General features: G+C 38.7%; 1 protein-coding gene across 2 annotated transcripts in view; it reads right to left on the reverse strand.

Moving 5' to 3' along the window:
• Positions 1–538: 538 nt before the first annotated feature.
• eno3 (enolase 3, (beta, muscle)) overlaps positions 539–25,105 on the reverse strand; it is a 28,604-nt gene continuing 4,037 nt past the window's right edge. The window contains exons 2-14 of one of the 2 annotated variants that reach the window (XM_084335498.1): positions 19,043–19,132; positions 18,455–18,550; positions 12,170–12,228; positions 10,148–10,214; positions 9,842–9,975; positions 8,023–8,139; positions 6,608–6,713; positions 5,716–5,913; positions 3,965–4,041; positions 3,667–3,791; positions 3,363–3,471; positions 2,696–2,754; positions 539–857 (exon numbers count right to left, since the gene is read on the reverse strand). In XM_084335498.1, the coding sequence (XP_084191624.1) occupies positions 788–857; positions 2,696–2,754; positions 3,363–3,471; positions 3,667–3,791; positions 3,965–4,041; positions 5,716–5,913; positions 6,608–6,713; positions 8,023–8,139; positions 9,842–9,975; positions 10,148–10,214; positions 12,170–12,228; positions 18,455–18,550; positions 19,043–19,127 (1,302 nt within the window). In that variant the 5' untranslated portion in view covers positions 19,128–19,132 and the 3' untranslated portion in view covers positions 539–787. Of the gene's footprint in view, positions 858–2,695; positions 2,755–3,362; positions 3,472–3,666; positions 3,792–3,964; positions 4,042–5,715; positions 5,914–6,607; positions 6,714–8,022; positions 8,140–9,841; positions 9,976–10,147; positions 10,218–12,169; positions 12,229–18,454; positions 18,551–19,042; positions 19,133–25,105 lie in introns of both variants that reach the window. The other variant, XM_084335497.1, reaches the window with a different exon arrangement.

A 25,105-nucleotide genomic window follows, 5' to 3' on the forward strand; every position in this document is an offset into this window, starting at 1 on the left:
TGGAAGATGATTAAACAGAAGGTTTGTAGATACAGTACTGAATTCTGCCATCCGGACACATGCAATTTGAAATATGATTATAGAATATCAGGCATAAAATGGTAATGCGATTAAAATGCGATTAATTAGATTAATTAATTACAAATCTTGTAATTAATTAGATAAATTTTTTTAATCGCCTGACAGCACTAGTATTTGTGTGTAAGAGTGAGTGTGTGTGTATGTGTGTGAGTGTATTTGTGTGTAAGAGAGAGTGAGTGATTGTGTGTGTGAGAGGGAGTGTGTGTGTGTGAGAGGGAGTGTGTGTGTGTGTGTGTGTGTGTGTGTGTGTGTGTGAGAAAGAGCTAAATACCATGTGTGTCTGTTATATATGTGAAGTTATGCTGTCATTGTACCATGTGTGTCTGTTGTACTGTATACTGTATGTGAGTGAGGTCATGTTGTTACTGTACCATGTGTGTCTGTTGTACTGATGAACGTTAGAAGTCGTTGATTCTGATGTGATGTGATACAGAACAATAACAACTCGAACAAAATCTTTTTATGATCTTTATAGTATTTATTATTATTTATTCCACACCGCAGTGTGAGGGTAGGTTCAAAAAGGTGAGGCTCGTGCTACATATATAAAACAGTGGAATTATTTATGGGGTCAAACTCAGGAGGTTGGCCTTGACCCCCCCGGTGACCCCGGTGACCCCGCTACCCGAGCGGGAGGGAGGAAGGGGGTCGGTTGTCAGTCATCAGCGAGATGGAGGGATTGATGGAGGTGAGGACAAAGAGATGCTTAATTGATCTTGGGGTGACGGAAGTCCCTGCCGGCAAACTTGGCGTTGAATCCAAGCTCCTCCTCAATCCTGGAGGGCAGAGGGCGAAGGTCAGAGGTTACAACTCAACCAGCAGAGGTTAGATGGTAAAAGGTTAATAAAGGAACTATGCGTTTCCTCTTGTAAAATCCCACACTTTTCTCGACATCTTTGTTTACAGTTTTCAGAATGATCACATATTGTTTAATACCTTTCACTACCAGCTAACAATATTACTAATGATATTACTAATACTATTGATATTTCTAATACTACTGATATTACTATCGGTATTACTAATACTACTGCTATTACAAATGATATTACTAATACTACTGATATTACTATCGGTATTACTAATACTACTGATATTACTAATGGTATTACTAATACTACTGATATTACTAATGGTATACTAATACTACTGATATTACTAATGGTATACTAATACTACTGATATTGCTAATACTACTGATATTACTAATGCTATTACTAATACTACTGATATTACTAATGGTATTACTAATACTACTGATATTACTAATGCTATTACTAATACTACTGATATTACTAATGGTATTACTAATACTACTGATATTGCTAATACTACTGATATTACTAATGTTATTACTAATGGTATTACTAATACTACTGATATTACTAATGGTATTACTAATACTACTGATATTACTAATGGTATTACTAATACTACTGATATTGCTAATACTACTGATATTACTAATGCTATTACTAATACTACTGTTATTACTAATACTACTGATATTGCTAATACTACTGATATTACTAATGCTATTACTAATACTACTGATATTACTAATGCTATTACTAATACTACTGTTATTACTAATACTACTGATATTACTAATGCTACTGATATTACTAATGCTATTACTAATACTACTGATATTACTAATGCTATTACTAATACTACTGATATTACTAATGCTACTGATATTACTAATGCTATTACTAATACTACTGATATTACTAAAGCTATTACTAATACTACTGATATTACTAATGCTATTACTAATACTACTGATATTACTAATGGTATACTAATACTACTGATATTACTAATGGTATACTAATACTACTGATATTGCTAATACTACTGATATTACTAATGCTATTACTAATACTACTGATATTACTAATGGTATTACTAATACTACTGATATTACTAATGCTATTACTAATACTACTGATATTACTACTGATATTACTAATGCTACTGATATTACTAATGCTATTACTAATAATACTGATATTACTAATGCTATTACTAATACTACTGATATTACTAATGCTACTGATATTACTACTGATATTGCTAATACTACTGATATTACTAATGTTATTGCTAATACTACTGATATTACTAATGTTATTACTAATACTACTGATATTACTAATGCTACTGATATTACTAATGCTATTACTAATACTATTACTAATACTACCGATATTACTAATTAAAATATCCTGGATTTCCCCAAGGGGATCAATAAAGGAATATCTTATCTTAATACTAATACTACTGATATTACTACTGCTATTACTAATACTACAGACATTTGTACTGATATTACTAAGGGTATTACTAATACTTTGTCGTGTACACAGATTCTGTCATGGAAAAGCTATTTGCAGTATGTTGGTACTGAACATGGCACCGATACTAGTACTGTAACACCAGGCTGAGGCAACACTATATATATATATATATATATATATATATATATATATATATATATATATATATATATATATATATATATATATATATATATATATATATATATATATATATATATATATATAATAATAATAATAATAATAACAGGCTGAGGAAGGAAAGTACTTACCTCATCAGCTGGTTATATTTGGACAGACGCTCTGATCTGCAGGGAGCACCTGTCTTAATCTGAGAGAGAGAGAGAGAGAGAGAGAGAGAGAGAGAGAGAGAGAGAGAGAGAGAGAGAGAGAGAGAGAGAGACAGAGACAGAGACAGAGAGAGAGAGAGAGAGAGAGAGAGAGAGATGAATATGTATGTCTAGGAGAGGGTGGCAGGGTCCAACACCAGCTAAAAGATTGCATCTGTCTGTGTCTATATTGTATTATATTGTGTTTATACAGTGTATATATTGTAGGCGCTACATATTGTATAATGTGTATGTGTAGTACAGTACCTGTCCAGTTCACCAGGTCAGAGTGTGTTTGTGTTAATAATATTAACTCGAGTTGGGTTGAGTTGAGTTGTACCTTTATGAATCCCCTTTGGGGAAAGTCATCCTCTTCATTTGACTCATCCTGACTAATTAGGAGCAGTGAGCAGATCACACCCAGTGAGGCGCCCGGAGAGCAACATGCAAACCCCCAGGAGGACCTGCCTGCTGTGAGGTAACTGTGCTGACCACTGCGCTGCCCAATAATGACTGTGTTTATATTGTAGCTATGTATTGTAAACAAATGGTATATATATATATAGATTGTGTATATATCGTGTTTATATTGTGTGTATATATGTAGTACCTGTCCAGTGCAGAGGCCGACCACCAGGTCTGCGATGAAGGCATCTTCAGTCTCTCCAGAGCGATGGCTCACCATCACACCCCAACCGTTACTCTGAGCGAGCTTGCATCTGTTAACACACACACACACACACACACACACACACACACACACACACACACACACACACACACACACACACACACACACACACAGCAGCCGCTTTAAATTATATGCATGGCACATGTCCACATACAGTTTACAGTTTACTACTACTACACTAAAACAAAAACTACAACAATACAGTGATAATCAGATCACTTACGCGCGAATAGACTCAGTAACGGTGCCGATCTGGTTGACTTTGAGAAGGAGACAGTTGCAGGCCTTCTTCTCCACAGCCTGCTGGATACGCTTGGGGTTGGTGACTGTCAGATCATCACCGACAACCTACACACAGATCACACACAGATCAGACCTTCAGATTAGACTTCAGCCGTCAGCCTGTTTTTGTCCACACTCCTGCATTAAGTTGAATCCCCTGGTTCAATTCATTCATAACTTGTTAAGCTTGAATCCCCTGGTTCAACTAATCAATATTCTCTCTCTCTCTGTTAAGTTACCTGGATATCGACATCAGCGGTGAACTTTGACCACTGCTCCCAGTCATCCTGGTCAAATGGATCCTCAATGGACACAACTGAAGAGAGGAAGGAAGAAACAAACAAACACAAAACATGAATATTGTTAATATTATTAAATGTTTTAGCAGATAGTATTTGTGTGAACCAGGTCTGTGTGTGTGCATATATTATATTATAGTATTATTATTATATTATCTTACCAGGGTATCCCTTGATGAAGCTCATATACAGGTCTGTGTGTATATATATATATATATATATATATATATATATATATATATATATATATATATATATATATATATATATAATTATAATTATTATTATTATTATTATTATTATTATTATTATTATTATTATTATTATTATTATTATTATTATTATTATATTATCTTACCAGGGTATCCCTTGATGAAGCTATTGTACAGGTCTGTGTGTGTATATATTATATTATTATTATTATATTATCTTACCAGGGTATCCCTTGATGAAGCTCATAGTCATATACAGGTCTGTGTGTGTATATATTATATTATTATTATTATTATTATTATTATTATTATTATTATTATTATTATTATTATTATTATTATTATTATTATTTTTATCCACTTTTTCTCCCATTTTTCTATATTTTCTCCCATCCCAATTTTCGTATCATCCAATTCAACCCTCCCCTGTCACGAACGCTGTTTCTTGCCTCCCACAAGCCGGCTGCAATGTGGACTAAGTTATACATAGCACAAGTCCCCTCCGGTACTTGAGGTAACAGCAGTCGCATCTTTTCACCTGCGCAGCTCGATCTCTCAGTGACGAGGAGTAACGTGTGGGAGGCTCACGCTGCCCCCGACACTTCCTGATTCTACTGCGCAGGCGCACCAACCGACCTGTAGGAGTCGCTGTCCACAACGCCCGATCCCCACCCATCAGTTTCCCACCCCCTAATACGGCCAATGTGTATTAGTATGAACGACCAGCTAAACTGAAAGCAATGTGGAGCGCTGGGCTCGAACAGGCAAGCCCAGCGTCTCCGTCATTCGTGGTGAGCGCCTTGCCCACTACGCCACGTAGCCGCCCATATTATTATTATTATTATTATTATTATTGTTATTTTTATTTTTTTTACTTTGGCCATTCCGCTGGCTCTTCTAGCGTTTATCGCTTTTTTCTCTGGTCAAGTGTGACCGACAGAAACAGGTTGAATGGGGGTGTAGATGGGGGGAAGACACTCTGAGAAAGTTACGGCTTTGTCCGGGAATCGAACTTGCTACCCCAGATCCGTGACGAGCACGGTTGTCCCCGGCGCCGAAATAGCGCTCGAGGTACGCGGTGAGCTACTGGAGCTCCCCTATTATTATTATTATATTATTATTATTATTATTATTATTATTATTATTATTATTATTATTATTATTATTATTATTATTATTATTATTATTATTATTATTATTATTATTATTATTATTATATTATCTTACCAGGGTATCCCTTGATGAAGCTCTTGTACAGGTCTGTGTATATATTCTTATTATTATTATATTATTATTATTATTATTATTATTATTATTATTATTATTATTATTATTATTATTATTAATTATTATTATTATTATTATTATTATTATTATTATTATTATTATTATTATTATTATTATTATTATTATTATTATTATTATTATTATTATTATTATTATTATTATTATTATATTATAATTATTATATTATCTTACCAGGGTATCCCTTGATGAAGGTCTTGTACAGGTCTCCCAGAGCATCTCCTGAGATGTGTCTTGCAGGGTCGTCAGGTGACTTGAAGTCCAGGTCGTACTTTCCACCCTTGTAGAACTCAGAGGCAGCAACATCCATGCCGATGATGATCTTGTCTGGGTACCCAGCCTTCTGGATGGCCGTCGTCAGCAGCTCCAGGGCTGCATGGAGACAGAGAATACTTTACTAACCAGGAACTGTTTCAACAAGACTGGTGAAGTAGTTTAGTGATGAATGATAGGATACGGTTTGCAGGTAAACTATGGTAGTCTAAGGCCTTGTCCACAAGCAAAACGTTTTTTTTACAGTTAACATAGTATTTTATCTGTGTCCCGTCAACATGAAAACTAACTGAAAACTGAGCTTTTCGAAAACACTTTCCAGGATGGAGATCTTTAAAGGCTTTTTCTCTGTATATGAGTGGATGAGTGAAACGTAACATCATGACCAATGGCCCTCCAAAAAGCACAGCTAATTCATTAATTACAGGTAATATATTGCTTGTGACATCACAAAGGGCAATGATTCTGAACAGCTTGTTTAGGCTTGTTCATTCGAAGACCCTGGCCAAACAGCAAGGAGAACATGTAGGTCATTTCTCCCCAGCGCCTAAATCACATTTCAGACTGACACTTAGTCTTCCATACTAAGACTAAGACGATAATAATAGGTCCCTGTTATGAGTGATGTTGAACATGTTTAAAGTAAACACACATCCCATCCCATAATAAGTCCCTGTTATGAGTGATGTTGAACATATTTAAACACACATCCCATAATAAGTCCCTGTTATGAGTGATGTTGAACATATTTAAACACACATCCCATAATAAGTCCCTGTTATGAGTGACGCACCCTCAGTGTTCTCCAGGATGTTGGGGGCAAAGCCGCCCTCATCTCCTACGTTGGTGGCGTCCTGCCCGTACTTGGCCTTGATGACGTTCTTCAGGTTGTGGTACACCTGCAGACAGACAGACAGGCTTTTATTGTTTAGTGTTCACCTACAGACAGACAGACAGACAGACAGGCTTTTATTGTTTAGTGTTCACCTGCAGACAGACAGACAGACAGGCTTTTATTGTTTAGTGTTCACCTGCAGACAGACAGACAGACAGACAGACAGACAGGCTTTTATTGTTTAGTGTTCACCTGCAGACAGACAGACAGACAGGCTTTTATTGTTTAGTGTTCACCTACAGACAGACAGACAGACAGACAGGCTTTTAATGTTTAGGGTTCACCTACAGACAGACAGACAGGCTTTTATTGTGTAGTGTTCACCTACAGACAGACAGACAGACAGACAGGCTTTTATTGTTTAGTGTTCACCTACAGACAGACAGACAGACAGACAGACAGACAGACAGACAGACAGACAGACAGGCTTTTATTGTTTAGTGTTCACCTACAGACAGACAGACAGACAGACAGGCTTTTAATGTTTAGTGTTCACCTACAGACAGACAGACAGACAGGCTTTTAATGTTTAGTGTTCACCTACAGACAGACAGACAGGCTTTTAATGTTTAGGGTTTTAATAATGTTATGAATGTTTTAATAATGTTATATGAGTGCTTTAATAATGTTATACGAGTGTTTTACTAATGTTATGCGGGTGTTTTAATGTTATATGAGTGTTTTAATAATGTTATGAGAGTGTTTTGATTATGGTGTATGAGTGTTTTAATAATGTTATATGAGTTTTTTTAATAATGTTATGCGAGTGTTTTAATAATGCTATATCATATCAAAACAAATCTAATTTATTTGTAAGGCCCGACAACACACGGTAATGTCCCCATGGCCGGACACGTCTTCTTTAAACAAGTCAAGAAGAAACATCACAATAAATCAAGTACAAAACAAAACACCATGAAGTCCAAAACATTTTTAATAAATAAAATAAATGAATGCAGCACTCCCAGACATGCCCCACGTGAAGGTAAAAAATGCACCACATGCAATGTGGACTGGAGGAGAGAAACCTTAGAAGGGCCGTTCAAGAGGGGATCTCCCTTCTTAGATGTCGGTGATAGTAGTGTTGCAATAAAACAGGCGAAACAGTTGGTAAGCATGCACACATACGTGTAATGAAACACAGATAAGTGCATGCAATAGCAACTGAACAAATTGCTAATAAAATAAAAACATATGAGTGTTTTAATAATGTTATGTGAGTGTTTTGATGATGTTGTACGAGTGTTTTTTAATAATTTTGTATGACTGTTGATTGTTTTGAAGTGAAAACACGGTGGAGACAGTGACCTCACCTCAGCACCGATCCTCATGGCTTCGTGGAAGTTGGCGGCCCCTATTGGCAGGATCATGAACTCCTGCATGGCCAGCTTGTTTCCAGCGTGGCTGCCACCGTTGATCACGTTGAAGGCCTGTATGGAACCAGACACCATTCGTTTTAGAATCACCTTCCTCCCTTCTCCCTGTCCTACACATAGGAACCCAATATATAGTAACAAATGGCTGCTTCTGGATTCATTCTAAGTACAACATATATAACGTATGGAGGGATCGAAAGTAAGGGCGTCCCGACGTCCAGGGGCTGTGAAAAACATGGACTTTGGATGCTCATATCTGTCATTTGAGACCGATAAGCGATAAGAGTAAAGCCTATTGTTGGTGAGCCTGTGGTTTTGAGAGCTGGTCGACTGCATTAAAAAACAGATGTTTAAAATAAGTGATTCACTTAAAAGGTGGGTGGGTGTATCATGTTAAAAAACAAAAAAGATGTTGGTGATATTGTGCAAAGATTAACTGTACCCCCATGTATGAAACAAAATAAAATTAATGAAAAAAATTAATGAATTCACTAAAAGGTGCTATAATTAAAATGTAGAGTAATCATACAAAATATGAAATAATAAAAAAAAAACATCCACAGAGCTATTAGAAAGGTGTGGAATAAAATAATCGCTTTCCCAACCAAACATTTTTGATTAATGAATTTATCATTTGAAAAATGTTGGCGGGTCCAAAATGAATGTTGTTTACATGTAGTGTGCACGTATCCCCTTCCTACTTCCCATTTCCCCACGTGGAATGCATCCGATTGGAATGACATGCTGGTGCTCTAGTGCGACATCTAGTGGCCGAATGTTATCTATACAGCACCTTTTAAGTGGTAGTTAACTATTTGGATATTTCAACTTTTCTGTTTCTTGAATTCTCCTTTTTTATTCATTAGGCCTAATTCATTGCCTATGCATTAATCAGCTTTTTCTACATTTAATTTCAATTTAAATTATTTCTTATCTTTATTGAGTATCAGAAGATGATCATAGATGATGTCTATATCTGTCAATGTATACTAGAGAGAGAGACATTGGAGGCAGCAAATGAAAGATTGGAAGCCATTAGATGCAAATAATCACAATTTATTATCAACCCATAAATAACCCTCAGTCCTAATGTATATATGATGGCTTGATTCTTCTTGGAACTATTTTGCTTGTTGAAGAACGCCTGTGTATTACTCCACACTGAGGCCTGTTCACATCAAGAATCAAGAATCAGTAATACACAAGGACTTTTGTGTTCTGTTGTCCATGGTTAAAACGTTTGACACGGCTGCCTTATTTTATTCCTTTTTCATACGGTATTGAATGATAACATCATCTATAATTAAGTAAGCAATAATACATTGTGACTAGGGATGCTCAATATTGGCTTTTTTACCGATACCGATATACCGATATTGTTCAACTCTTAATTTCTGATACCGATATCAACCGATATCAACCAATACCGATATATGCAGGGTTCCCCCCCCCCCCCCCCCCCCCCCCAAAAAACGTAATAATTTCAGGTAATTACATTACATATCACTTGTTGTGGAATTAACACAACATTATGCATACTTTTGACAATAAGTAAAATCAGAATTTGTTCTTACTTGCTTGCCTGGGTAAATAAAGGTTATAGAAATGTAAAAAAAAAAAAAAAAAAAAAAATTGAAAACAGATACCGATATTTTCCGATATCACAATTTAATGCCAATATCGGTAGGCCGATAATATCGGACATCCCTAATTGTGACTTCATGCACACACACACACACACTGTCCCTCTACTCACAGGAACGGGCAGGATGACGTCTTTGTTACCGGCGAGGTCGGCGATGTGACGGTAGAGGGGAACTCCCTTCTCTGCAGCACCAGCCTTGCATACAGCCAGAGACACTCCCAGGATAGCATTAGCTCCAAACTTAGCTAGAGCGATAGAGAGAGAGAGAGAGAGAGAGAGAGAGAGAGAGGGAGAGAGAGAGAGAGAGAGAGACCCATTATAGCATTAGCTCCAAACTTAGCTAGAGAGAGAGATAGATAGATGATAAGAGATGTGATAAGACATGTGTGCCAGATTAATGAAAAAAGAGAAACTTACATTTGTTCTCGGTTCCGTCGAGTTCCAGCATGAAGTTATCGATCTTTTCCTGTTCAACCACACTGAACTTCTAGACAGTGGGAAACAAAACGGGCAGAGAGAGAGAGAGAGAGTTACTCATAGAGAGGATTTGTATCGATACCATCATGTCATCCTATTTGATGTTGACGTTGATATTTTTTAACAGTTCATTAATAATTATTGGTGCATTTATTGACAGTGTACCTTCCCAGTCCAGTTAAGATACGTATTGAAAGGCAGAACAGGTGAATTCGGGATGTAATCGGTTGGAGAGTGCGGCCATTCAATGTGTCGTTGAGGGAGAGAAACGTAGAGGGTTTAGAGGAAATGCCGTTGGTTCCAGGACAAGTGTTAGAACCTGCAGCCAGATCTAGTGTTATGGTCTGCGAGTAGGGTGACCAGGTGTCCCCCTTTTGGTTGTACTGTCCCACCATTTGAGACCGCGTCCCACATATTGAGAGGATGTCCCTCTTTTCGAAGCAAAAAAATATATATCGAACACAAGACATTCCTGTCAAGTGATAAAGTTTGAATATTTAAAACAGATGTTAGGTGGTAACAAGCCGGCTGCCAGTGCCAAGATGAATGTGGAGAGATATAATTCTGTATTTAATTTGTATTTATTTTGATTTAACCTTTATCTATTCGGTGAAGACGAGTTATTCTAATAAAAAATGTTACATTATCTATCTGTCCCACTTTGTCCCACCAAAATCTTACTGTTGTCCTGCTTTTGGACTTTTTGCATCTGGTCACCCTATCTGCGAGCCAGCGAGTACAAGATACAAGATACAAGATACAAGATACAAGATACAAGTAGTTGAGTAGTTGGTTTGATGGAGGTGGCGGTGCCTTGGAAAGAGGCCGGGGACCAGAGCAACACGCAAGCGCACAGACTTGCGTGGGAGCTGCGGTCCACATGGTCGGTTCTCATAGCGCGGTGTGGACATGGTTAGCTGGGGGGGGGGCTTTGTGCAATGATTTGCCAACACAACGCCCACGCACACACACACATGATGTAACAGTAACATCGCGTATCAGGTATCAGCCATGATATGGAAAATGGAAAAACACATCTCGGGGGCAGCAAGCGAGAGGAGGCTGAGCAGAAAGTGAGAGTTTGGCTGCAGAAACTGAACTGCGAGCGTGGAAAGCTATAGGGTTCGTCCGGTAGAAGTGGGAGGGAGATGGCGGCGAGAAGAGAAGGAGATGCCGGGGAGAAGCATTGAAAGGAAGTCAGTGTACTTGGTTGAAGAGACATTTAATATCAGCTGTCAGAATATTCCTTTTCTTCTCTGTTGTTATCAGGAATAGGTCTTTCTTGATAACACAAGGAAGTTCGGCATGATGGGGGTATCATGGACAGTGAGAGCTAGCATGGAGGGGCGTGGTTCTGGGACACTGGAACTGTTGAGCCTTCCTGAGGTGTCGTGGGCCTAACTTGACGAAACACCAGTGAAGGGAGGTGCCCACCTGATAACCCTGGTGATATGCTGCTCTCACTGCCTATCTACACGTTGGATTATGGGGGCCATTATGGGCCATGTAATACACAGTGTGTAGTTCCATAGTATTTATTCCCATGTAGTATTTATAGGCCTGTTTATACTTTATATGGGCAATGGGATTGTGTTACTTCATGGAGTGTTTATCCTTATCATTAGGGCACAAATATCTTGTGTTTTATCATAGAAATAAACTCCCTTGCTTCACCTTTCCCCTCCCTTGTCCTAAACCGGGTTCTTATTCGACACCCCTCCACCCCCCCCCCCTGCACACACACACACACGCCCATTATGTTTTTATTTGCCTCGACGATTAGCATAGGTCAGTAGCAGGTGTTTAGAGGCATGTTAGACCTTCTTTTTGCAGTTGGCATTGTGGTTCTTTGTTGAGCGCTTATCCTCATCATTAGGGCACAAGCATCTTGCGTTTTATTATAAATTCAGGTTAGGTAAATTAGGTAGGTTGTTTTCTATTGATCTTTCATTGATGCTTTACCTTATCGATCAGGTGGGGGGCGATGTCTTTGTTCACGTGATCAACAGCCTTCAGGACACCTGGAGAAACATATCAGATGATTAAAATTACTATTATTATGATTAATAATAATAATATTAGACAGATAGTACAGACAGACAGATAGTACAAACAAACAGACAGAGAGACAGTACAAACAAACAGACAGAGAGACAGACAGACAGACAGAATGTGGCATTGTCAGTGAAAAGAGGACATCAAGGTAACATTGAGTTCTCTGTGACAAGCCATGCTCCATCTCATGGGATTTCAGAAAATACTTAAACTTTTTGAACTGAGAAGTTGTTGTTGCCCTGCTGACACAGGGGGGGCGCTGTTTCACTAATGTGTCTGTCTGTCTCTTCACCATCACTCTTCCACCCGTCACAATGAACCAATCAGAACAGACTCCCGCTCAGTACTGGCCAATCAGCAGAACTTTCATATGGCCCTCCCCCATAAATGTACACCGTAGACGCCTGTACGTTAATGCCAAGCAAGCAGTGCAAAAATGCTTCCGCATTCGTCACCGCACGCTAGTGCGGTAAAGCGCCCTTCTTTTCAGACAAATGCTACCGTGCGTGCACCGGCGGCGGCGTGCTCGCTCAGGTGCGTGCGTGCGCCGGCGTGCTCGCGCGAGGTGCCCGCGCATGCGCATGAGATCCGACACGAGCGGAGCTCAATATATATAAGTCACCGCCCCTTATTCAGTATCTAGCAATAGCTCAATTGGCAAGGACACATGGCTGTGGATCCTATGGCTTGTTTGCTGGCGAGTTCGAATCCCATCGAAAATATTTTTTAACGTGATTTTTTTTTAACGTGTATTCTTTCGCCGGTTAAGGTTAGGCATGGTTAAGGTTAAGGTTAAGGTTAGGCATTGTTTCGGAGTTGGTTAAGGTTAGAACGGTTAAGTTTAGGCGCTGTTAAGGAGCTGGTTAAGGTTAGAGTTTGTCAAAGAGAATGGCAATATAATTTCTATGGTTAAGGTTAGGCATGGTTAAGGTTAAGGTTAAGGTTAGGCATTGTTTCGGAGTTGGTTAAGGTTAGAACGGTTAAGTTTAGGCGTTGTTAAGGAGCTGGTTAAGGTTAGAGTTTGTCAAAGAGAATGGCAATAGACAGCCTATTTCCGCGCGACCTGGGCGCTGGGCGGCGGAAAATGAAAGGCGCATTACTGCATGCCACTACGGTAAATTTTTGCACTGCTTGCTTGGCATAAAGCTACACGCACCGTAGACTCCGACCTCTCCGACGTCTCTAACAAAGTCCCAACTACATCCAGTAGATGGCAGCATAGGACTGTTGTTTTCTATATGGGACTCTGAATCCAATCAATAGGCAGTGCTTCTCAAACCTTTTCCGTCAGGCCCCCCTTTGGCGGACCAAAATATTTTGCCCCCCCCCCCAACAAAATAGTCATGAAATGGGCCATGTTTAAATTTATTGAAATAACACCAATATCGTGACCTTTCAAATTGGCCCTATATTTTGTTTTCAGAGCTGTCATGGATGAAAAGCCAGCTTCACACAGATACTGTATGTGGTGCTGAATGGTATCAACACCTTAACTGCTGCATCATGAGATACTTGGTGGGCCATGAGATGAGATACTTGGTACTCAGCACCACACTCTGAAACTAGCTCTCTAGGTGGTATCAGATGAGATTTCGAAGAGTTCTTCCAAGAGTTTCCCAATCCCCTTCCTGGTCGCTGCGCACTTACCCCCCACAGTCAGATCATCTGGGAGAGTGGAGGCTATCACGTGCTTCCTCTGACACACGTCCAGCCAATCAACCGCTTCTTTTCACCTGGCAGCGCGGATCCTCCCTGAGAGGGCGTAGCGTGTGGAAGGATCACACTATCCCACTCAGGTCCTATCCGCGCTTAGCAGGCGCCCCGACCGAACTGTAGGAGTCGCTGTTTACAACGACCCGGACCCACCCCGCCAGCTTCTCCCACCCTCTAATACAGCCAATTGTATTAGTGTGAGCGGCCAGCCAAGCTGGTGACAACCTCGGAGCTGTGAGCTGGATTCGAACAGGCGAATCCAGCTCACAGCTCCGGGGTTGGTGACGAACGCAATCTCCGCTACGCCACCTAACCACCCTAAAATATTTCATGTTGTAATATATAACCATTTTCTATTTTCAGATGGCAGTATTTGTAGACGCAAATAAGAAGGAATACCACACACTCAACGTCAACTAGCTTGTTGACGAAACCGTGTTATTTCATGACTGCTTGTCAAACTAGCTTGTTGTTGAAACTGTTATTTCATGACTGCTTGTCAAACTAGCTTGTTGTTGAAACTGTGTTATTTCATGACTGCTTGTCAAACTAGCTTGTTGTTGAAACTGTTATTTCATGACTGCTTGTCAAACTAGCTTGTTGTTGAAACTGTGTTATTTCATGACTGCTTGTCAAACTAGCTTGTTGTTGAAACTGTGTTATTTCATGACTGCTTGTCAAACTAGCTTGTTGTTGAAACTGTGTTATTTCATGACTGCTTGTCAAGCTTGTTGTTGAAACCGTGTTATTTCATGACTGCTTGTCAAACTAGCTCGTTGACGAAACCGTGTTATTTCATGACTGCTTGTCAATTAACTAGCTTGCGCCTCATAAACTCAAAATTCATATTTGCTTATATTGTACATTTCAGAGCACCCAGATGTCATTTTTGACTTTGCTAATATTGAGTTAGTGTAACGTAGCATTACATATACAGCCGGGATCAGCAATGCAAATCCTTGTAGTTTTGGATACAAAACACAAGTGGCCCTTGCACCTTGCAGTAAGAGATGCTTGTTGTTTTTATTTGGTTAAGTGAGCGTGTTGTGAGTGGGCTACGTGTTGCTATGCCAGGCCTGTCCTCACTGTCTACGTACATTGTTTTTAATAATGCACAAGGTTAGAGGGTTCCTTGTACAATTTACAGCATTAGTTCCCAGAATCTCTTTCATACCCGCGCACAATTGGTATTATAACTGAATCTAAATTGAATCGGGACCTTGTGAATTGGAATTGAATCGACTCTGGCGATATCACGTGGGGATACCCAGCCCTGGATTCTATCTATATAATCAATTCAAGAATGCGTTTACATTTCTAAACACTGGTGTCTGGCAGTGGCGTCGTTAGCTTCCGGGGTTTTTCTTCTAGCCCCGGATCTAAAAAAAAAAAGAAAAAAAAAAAATTGTTTACATTTATTTTTATTTATTTTTTTATGTCAGCATCCCCATTGTCTGTGCTGAATGTTTGTTAGTGTTTGGTATTTTTGTTGGTTTTTAGTACTTTTAAAAATTTTTAGTAAGTAGTTTTCATTTGATCCTATAATTTTTTCATTCACCGATCTGTGGACTTTTTTTTTAGTGTCCTGAAAGGCGCCTTATACATTTATTATTATTATTATTATTATTATTATTATTATTATTATTATTATTATTATTATTATTATTATTATTATTATTATTATTATTATTATTATTATTATTATTATTATTATTATCATCCAGGAGGGAAAAGACACTTTGGATAGTATGGACTGCATCTCTGCCTGTCCTGACCAGGAAACACTTTGCAACTGTGATCTCCTCTGGCAATAGTTGGATATTGTAATGTGTGGCGAGGGGTTGCAGCAATTCCACTGAGAGAAACTGGTCTGAGGCTGGATAACATGCCTGTATGCCTCTCATAAGTTGTTATCCAACTCATGAGAACCTGCTCTCAAGCTCTTGCAGCATTCTGTCGACGACTGGATAGAACAGTCTCTGTCTCAGCTGATCTCCTGAGCTGAGGTCTGAGCTTGTGCCACAAGATGACTCAACTACATACTCGTCCATCCTTTTCTGCTTCGTCCTTTGGCTGGTAGTATGTTCCTCAATCCAAAGGCCATTACATATGGCCTTTGTCCTGTCATACATGTCCACTGCCATCTCTGAGGTGCGATAACCTTTGAGTGTGTCCTGCACTGTGCTTTTAAATAGTACAGATATTGAAGATGTGCACTTTAACGCAGCAGCACCTGGAGCCATCCATACCCATGTCCAGTGTCCTATAATAAGCTTTAATCGAACCTCGGATAGTCCGGTTGGTTTGGGGTGGTGTGAAAGCTCATTCACTCTTGCAAGTGAACCCTGCTGCGGTTCATTTGAGATGTGAATGCAAAGCGGACCAAAGGCAGGAAAAGACCCAAAAATCGAATATTTTTTTTATGAGAAGACTGAAACATATGTATATAATGAAACACACGATACAGTTTTTTTCCGATTGCCTAAGCATGATTTTGAAAACGGGGCCCAGTGTTTCAAAACACACAATTAGCACAACCACACACACAATTATCAGAACACCTCAGATCCTTTGCTAAATTAAACACTTGTCAAAACCATACACTAATTTATAAAAACTACATTTTGTTACCATATGAAACACACATTTCATATGACTTAATTCTGTTTGAACCAGTTACACACACTGCTGTGCTTAACCTAAAACACATTTAGCAATTCTACTTCTCAGTGATTAGAGTACTGTAAGTGAAGTACGCAGAGAATGTGCAAATATACAATAAATTCACAAAACACTACACGAGACCAAAATTATATATATAACCATAACCAAATCAGTCAACATTTCAACATGGAGAATCACAACAATACATGTCCCAGTTTTCATGCTACTATGTGCATAACACTGTAAGCTCAGCAAATATCAGACAAACATAAAATACTGTATCCAGTACAGGTTAAAATTACAGTAAATTTTTTTTTTATTTAAACAGAAAATACTAGACATTATCTCTTTGCCTAGCTGGATCTGGCAAGATAATTTTTTGTTGTGATTCTCCATGTTGACATGTTGACTGATTTGGGAAAATGGGAGAAAATGTATATTTTCATCAGTCTGCATCATTGGTTGTCTTGTGTAGTGTTTGGTGAATGTATTGTATATTTTCACGTTCTCTGTGTACAGTACTTCACTCTCCTTCCATTTTGGTTGAAGACAGGTGAACTCACCTGCTGCATTTTTATAGTGCTTAAACCTGATTGGTGTATCTACAATTAAGCAATGGTGTGTTTGTGCATCTGATGGCTGTGTTTAACCAATTGGCTCATATGTGTGGTAATTTGACATTCTGTGTCTAATGTAATGCAAGTGTGTTTAGTGTTTTGCAAATCACTGTGTGTATTGTTTTGCAAAAAGTGAGGCTGACATTGTAGGGGTGCAAATCTGGGCCTATATTTTGCTCCTTGAGTGTAAGGTTTTGATAATTGTGTAATACTTTTGATTTGAGTGTTTATGCAATTGAAGAAAACTGTAAAGACTAGAGATGAACTGTTTATTTATTTTGTACATAGGCTGTGCATATGTTTGTTTGTTTGTTTGTTTGTTTATTTGCTTATGTGTATGATTCTTAACTGTGTTTTTATTTTGTTATTGGTGTATGTATGTACAGTATATGTATATTATATATATATATATATATATATATATATATATATATATATATATATATATATATATATATATATATATATATATATATATATGTGTATATATGTATATTTGTACTCCTGTTGGGGCTTCTTGGACCAGATCAATGTTTTATCTGGCTAAATAAATAAATAAATAAGAAACTGATGATTTGGTCCTGTTAACTTTGAATTTTCTATGGGGACTGCCCAGATCCCTCTCATGGACCTGGACCTCACTTTGAGAACCTCTAATGATTCTAGTTATTCAGTATTCATCTCTTATTACTCTAAAATTGCGTATTTCTGTGTTTAAAAAAGAAAGAAAAAAAGGGGGGGGGGGTTACCCCCCCCCCCCCCCCCGGGCTGAAGCCCCCAATGTTTTCTAACCCTAAAAACGCCACTGGTGTCTGGTAGGACATTTATTCACAGAAAGTGATGCACGAACTCTCGAGATGGACAGCAAGTACAGTGCAAAACGCAACAGCAATGATCGCTTATCACCAATAGATGTCGCCAAAACAAACAGATATTAGGTCCTTGTGGATTGCCACTTTAAATTAATTGATTGATTGATTTTTATTGTGGAGTAAAAGAGGGATAAAAACATGAGAAAGTGCAAGCACTTATTTCCATCATGGTCCCTGATTTTGGACATGGACAGACATCATAAAACATAGAGCATCATAATAAAACAGAGCATCATAATAAAACATAGAGCATCATAATAAAACATAGAGCATCATAATAAAACATATAGCAACCCCATAAAACCTTAACAATGAATGATTAACACCTTTTCCCAGATAGCGGGTCTTGTCTCCGTCTCTCATCTCCAGGGCCTCATGGACTCCAGTGGAGGCACCGCTGGGCACCGCCGCTCTGAAGCGACCTGCACACACACACACACACACACACACACACACACACACACACACACACACACACACACACACACACACACACGCACGCGCACACGCACGCGCACACACACACACGAGGAGGGGCACAATACAGGTTATCTGAGTGCATTAAGGGCTGTGGTGTAAATATTATGGGATAGAGTTGGAGTGGAGGGTAAATTGAGTGTGGAAATTGAGACCGACACGAATCCAAACATACATTTTTAAATATACACTTTAATATAAACAAACATACATTTTAATCTAAGCACAAATTTGAATACGTGTGTGTGTACAGTACAGATTATCTAGAGTAGAGGTGAGTTTGATTCGTACCCCTGCGGGTCCAGAGGGGATTGTGTCTGTGTATCTACAGTGTAATCTGAGTAGAGGTGTGTTTGATTCGTACCCCTGCGGGTCCAGAGGGGATTGTGTCTGTGTATCTACAGTGTAATCTGAGTAGAGGTGTGTTTGATTCGTACCCTTGACGGTCCAGAGATCCACCTCCACGGTGGGGTTTCCTCTGGAGTCGAGGATCTCTCTGGCATGAATCTTAACGATCGACATCCTGACTGCAGAGAGAGAGAGAGAGAGAGAGAAAGGGGGGGGGGGGTAAAAGAAAGAGAGATCATTAACAGCTGACCAACAACAAAAATATATTCCTTGTTAAAAGAACACTAAAACGGTAAGTGTGTGTGTGTGTGTGTGTGTGTGTGTGTGTGTACACATGTATATGCATGAATGCGTGTGTGCACGTGCGCGCGCGTGTCTGTGTGTGTGTGTGTGTCAGACCTGACCTGCATTAGTTAGTCTGTGAAGTGCCATGCTGTTCAAAGGCAAGCAGTGCCCTCTAGAAACATGTCCCTCACCACACACCATACAATCCCCCTAACCCCTTTGTACATAATTTGTGATGTTTTAAATTTGACCAGATCGATATCAAGGTGTTTGATTTAAGAAACAGTGGGTTTGTGTGTTCTATATATCCTACCTTGTTTATTGTCCTTATTGCTCTTTTCTGTAATATGCATATTGGCTGTACTAGTTATTTCCCCAGACCTCCACACAGTAAGACAGATACAGTAAAAACAGTGAACAGTATAAAGTGTGTAATGATTTATGATCCAATATGTGTTTAGTTTTCCCTAGAATTCCAGTGCATTTAGCCAGTTTAGCTCGGACATGGCTTACATGGGGTTTCCAGCAGCATGATCTTTGTTTTCTCCAGATTTAGTGATAATTTGTTTTTGTCAAAGCACAATTTTAATTTATTCATTTCTGTAGTGATCATCCTCAAAATCTCCTGCAAAAGTTCTCCAGAACAAAAAATATTTGTATCGTCTGCAAACAAGACAAATTTCTGTATTTTTGATACATTACATATATCGTTTATGTATAATATAAACAGTTTTGGCCCTAATCATGACCCTTGTGGTACACGAATACTGACCCTTGTGGTACCCCACAAGTAATATCCATATAGTTTGATTTATGTTCACCTATTTGCACAAATAGTTCCTGTTTCTTAGCTCCTCATCCAGCTCAACCCAATCCCCCTAATACCATACTTTTCTAATTGATTGAATAATATATCATGATTAATGGTCTCGAAAGCTTTTTTTAAGTCAATAAATACTCCCAATAGCAATTTTTTGGTTGTCGATACAATTAGTAATTTCTTCTGTTAATGCCAATGATGTTGATCTGTCCTTTTTGAATCCATACTGACTGTCTGTCAGCAGGTTGTGTTTTTCAATAAATGTGTCTAGTCGGTCGGTAAAACGTTTTTTGGAAAATTGGGAAAGCAAAGAAAGAAGCTATTTTCATATTGTTGGGGAATTTACCAGATTGAAATGACAAGTTGCAGATGTGGGTTAGTGGCTTTGCAATTCCTTCAATAACTGCTTTTACTGTTGTCATGTCTATGTCGTTCCCGTCAGCGGAAGTTTTATTTTTGCATTTTCTTACGGTCTCTGTGACTTATTTTTTCATCCACTGCTGCCAAAAAGATTGTATTTATATTTCTGTCCCCGCTATCCTCAACAGCCCCACCTTCTGTCGTCTTGATTTTTGCTGCCAATTTTGGTCCCACATTTACAAATAATTTGTTAAAGCCCTCAACCACAGCCTCCATATTATTTATGGTCTTCAATCTTGTCATTCTCTGTGAAGTATTCCGGGTAATTTGCATTTTTATTTCCGTTTCTTATAATACCATTTAGTACACTCCATAAACCTTTAATGTTGTTTAAATTTTTCTCCAATATTTTATTAGTATTCCTTTTTACATGTCATCATAATATTGGTTAACTTATTTTTATATTTTCTATGGTTCGGTGCTTTATGAAATTCTTATATAGCGTATTTTTCGGTACGTAAGGAGCACACTGTGTGAATGTATACTAATGTGCAACTAATTGAAACGTTGAAAGAATACATTTGAATACATCTTTCTCTCTGTGTCTGTCTCTCTCTCTCTCTCGTCTGTGTCTATCTCTTTCTCTGTCTGTGTCTCTCTCTGTCTCTATCCCTCTCTCTGTCCCTCTCTCTGTCTGTACTCTATCTCTCTTTCTCTGTCTATCTCTGTCTGTTGTCTCTGTCTATCTCTCTCTCTCTCTGTACCCTCTCTCTCTCACACTATCAGTCTATATCTCCGTCTGTACTCTCTCTCTATTTATGTCTGTACTCTGTCTCTCTCGCTCTCTTTTTCTCTCTCCAAGATCAGCTGTCTAGTAACGTGACACCCTCCTTCTTCACTCCCTCTCTTCTCTTATCTTCTCTTCTCTTTCCATTTTCACTCCCCCCCCCCCCTCCAACTTGAATTGTTCAAGAACTCCAGTTGGAACACTCCCAAAGGGGGTTTATGAATAGTTATTAATACACACTAATATCTACACTACACTGTATGTGTGTGTGTGTGTGTGTGTGTGTGTGTGTGTGTGTGTGTGTGTGTGTGTGTGAGAGATTTACAGACCCCCTTGACCTTTAACCTATGAGGTAATGTAATATGACCTCTCAACAGGTGTGAAGATCCGACTGTATTACTGTACTATTAATACACACACACACCCTCACACACATGTAGACCGTTCTTGACATTTCAGTGACATTTCCGAGTGTGAAGGATATCAGACTCTTAAGGTTGCTCTCTCTCTCATCCGTCCGTCCGTCCGTCCGTCCGTCCGTCCGTCCGTCTGTCTGTCTACTACTACTACTACTACTACTACTACTAAATAGGAATACTTAGATAAAATACAACAATACAACTAAGAAGTAATAAATAGAAATATTCACTTCAAGTCATCTGAAATAATGTTGACCCACGTGTGACAGAATCAATCAATTACAATTAATTATTCAGTCAGTCAACACAAATTAATTGATCATTTACTTACTTGAATACTTGCTACGGTGATCAATATTAAGAAGAAGAGACTAAACTAAACCAGAAGATCTTTGTACAATCTGCCCAGAGACAGCTATAGATACAGTATACAGTAACGGTACATATCATATGCCTGTACAGTATCTCCCTCTCTGTGTGAGTGTGTGTGCGCGTGTGCGCGTGTGTGTGTGTGTGTGTGTGTGTGTGTAAATTGTCCCTCAGCTGTTCTACTGTCAACATGTTTGACCGGCCAAGAATCACACACCCATGTTTATGTAACATATTGGGACATTACATAAACATACATGCATTCTGTAACTAACCTTAACCTTAACCTTAACCATCACACTACAACAGCTTGTCAAACAAAACCAGGTCATCAAAGATTTCCTCATTTAGGACATTTCAATTTTTCACATAAGCGAGTATAACACACACGCCTCACAGGATTTCATAGCGAGATAACAGGAAAACAAACAGTGGAAGCTGCATCAGAAATTCTATGGAGTAACGTTAAGTTAAAACAACGAAACGTTTGTGTGTTGGAATACAGCTAGCTTAGCGTTATCTAAAAGATCAAAACTATAGTTTGTGTTTGTGTTGGAATACAGCTAGCTTAGCGTTATCTAAAAGATAAAAACTATAGTTTGTGTTTGTGTTGGAATACAGCTAGCTTAGCGTTATCTAAAAGATCAAAACAATAGTTCGTGTTTGTGTTGGAATACAGCTAGCTTAGCGTTATCTAAAAGATCAAAACTATAGTTCGTGTTTGTGTTGGAATACAGCTAGCTTAGCGTTATCTAAAAGATCAAAACAATGGTTTGTGTTTGTGCATTTCCAAATGTTGGACACCTTTTTTGTGTATTCTTTGTAAAATTTGTAAAATTTAAATTGTATTACTTTCCCAATAACGAATAAAGTAAGGCTTTACAATTTCCAAAATAGTAATTATATTACAGTTACCAATCCAAGTAACACTGTGTTACTGTGTTACATCATTGCCAGAATGCTATGTGTTTTTTTGTCCTCCTATAACGTTAGATCACGTTTATACGTGGTCCTTGGTAGATGCCGTGTGGGCACGAGTAGGTCAGGGCAAGGTCACGCCGGCTACTAGCCAAAAAGCAGCAGGAAGATCGGTAACGTCAATAGCTGTTCATTGTAAACTAACATTATGTGGGGGGAGCAAAGAGTTATATGAAATATATGAAAATATGAAATCTAAATTTGATGAAGTGTAACTATGTGAAACTATTGACGCATACAAAAATGCTGATAGAGAATCCTCTACCAGTGCCAGTGACGGATGTAAACAAAACAACGTGGCTGAGTATATCGTCATGGAGATGTTACCGATTAGATGTAACGCATCACTGTGCCTCACTGCATCACTGAGCACAAGGTGACAGTACTATGAAATCTTGGACTTTTACTTTACTCTTAAATCGACACTGTACAATTCCACACTTTCTACTGTACACTTACTGTATATTTTTACTCTACAGTATATTTTATATTAGAATGTATATACATAACATAGAAAATGTATATCCCGGACCGTATTTTATTCTTAGTCTTATTTTTATTCTTATTCGTGACTTTTGTTTTTGACTACCTAAATGTTTACTGTTTACTGCGAGCGATCTGTAGTGTCAATGAATAAAGTATTTTTATTCTGATGGAAGCTAATCAGTAAAGTAATTTTGATTACTTTTTAAAGGAGTAATCAATAAAAAGTTACTAATTACACTTCTTGAGTAACTTGCCCAACCCTATACACACACATACTGTACACACATACCGTACACATCAATCAATACAAAACAATACCATACGTGTACTGTATTCTGTATTTAAATTCCTCTCCTTGTGCTTCTGTAATGCGCCTCTCCTCTCCTCCCCAAGTCAAACCTTCTCACTCACAAACATCCACTGATGAGGTAACGTTACTTCACCATCGATCGAGGTACGTCGCATTGCTGAGGTATAAATGGGAAGTCGAGCATTTTTTAAATGTCACCGTAATGTTAACATCAATACGAAATGTTGCTAAACATGTTTGGTAACTTAGTTGTTCGCTAGTTAGTCATATCTCATTACGGGGCTTAGGGCTGCAGTGTGATAAACTGATGCTAATGTAGCAAATAATTCCTATTATTGCAGGTAGATACTAGTCCAACGACGACAAGGATACTGAAACAGAGAGAGAGAGAGAGCGACAGACCTAACGTTACTAAAAGTAGTGACTATTGTGGTACTCAAAATATTTCTCTTGTTGACCCTTTCACTACAACACTACCAAAGGGGTTAACCCTTTCACTGCGACAATAGAGAAGGTTAACCCTTTCACTGCCACGCGACAAAGGGTTACCCCTTCCACAACCACACTACAGAAGGTTAACCCTTTCCCTATACCATAACCGTCTGTAGTGTGGCAGTGAAAGGGTTAACCTTCTGTAGTGTGGTAGTGAAAGGGTTAACCCATGCAGCAGCCATGTTGCTCCATGTAGACGTCAACTCTCCCAGTGAGAGACCACACACACAACCTCCCTGAGACTAAACATCGCCGAGGCAACTCCTGGGGCAATGTTGCCTGACAGAGTTGCCCAAAATGATGCCCATCGATACACCAATATCAAGCAGTGACACAACAGTCTGAAACTCCTTTGGCAACTCTGCTGGATGAATCTCCACCTCCTTGAGAGAAGAACCTCCTTCATTCCGTCTGATCTGAATCCTGATGAATTGAAAATGGGGGACCCTGATGTAAACAAGACGAAAGTCTTTCTCTGGTCTGCATCCCCTTAACAATTGTGTGTATTGAGCTGTACTGTATTGTACCCATTCTGCAATCTGTTAATAAAGTTTTCAATCAATCAATCAAATCTTCTAAACTATACCTGATGTATCATGCAACCTCTACGTCAAACAACCTGCTTCATTCTGTCTGATCTTCTAAAGTACTATACCTGATGTATCATGCAACCTCTACGTCAAACAACCTGCTTCATTCTGTCTGATCTTCTAAACTACCTGATGTATCATGCAACCTTTACGTCAAACAACCTGCTTCAATCTGTCTGATCTTCTAAACTACCTGATGTATCATGCAACCTCTACGTCAAACAACCTGCTTCAATCTGTCTGATCTTCTAAACTA

This window comes from Notolepis coatsorum, assembly GCF_963971535.1.
Source record: "Notolepis coatsorum genome assembly, chromosome: 1".
In the NCBI taxonomy this organism is placed as follows: Eukaryota; Metazoa; Chordata; class Actinopteri; order Aulopiformes; family Paralepididae; genus Notolepis; species Notolepis coatsorum.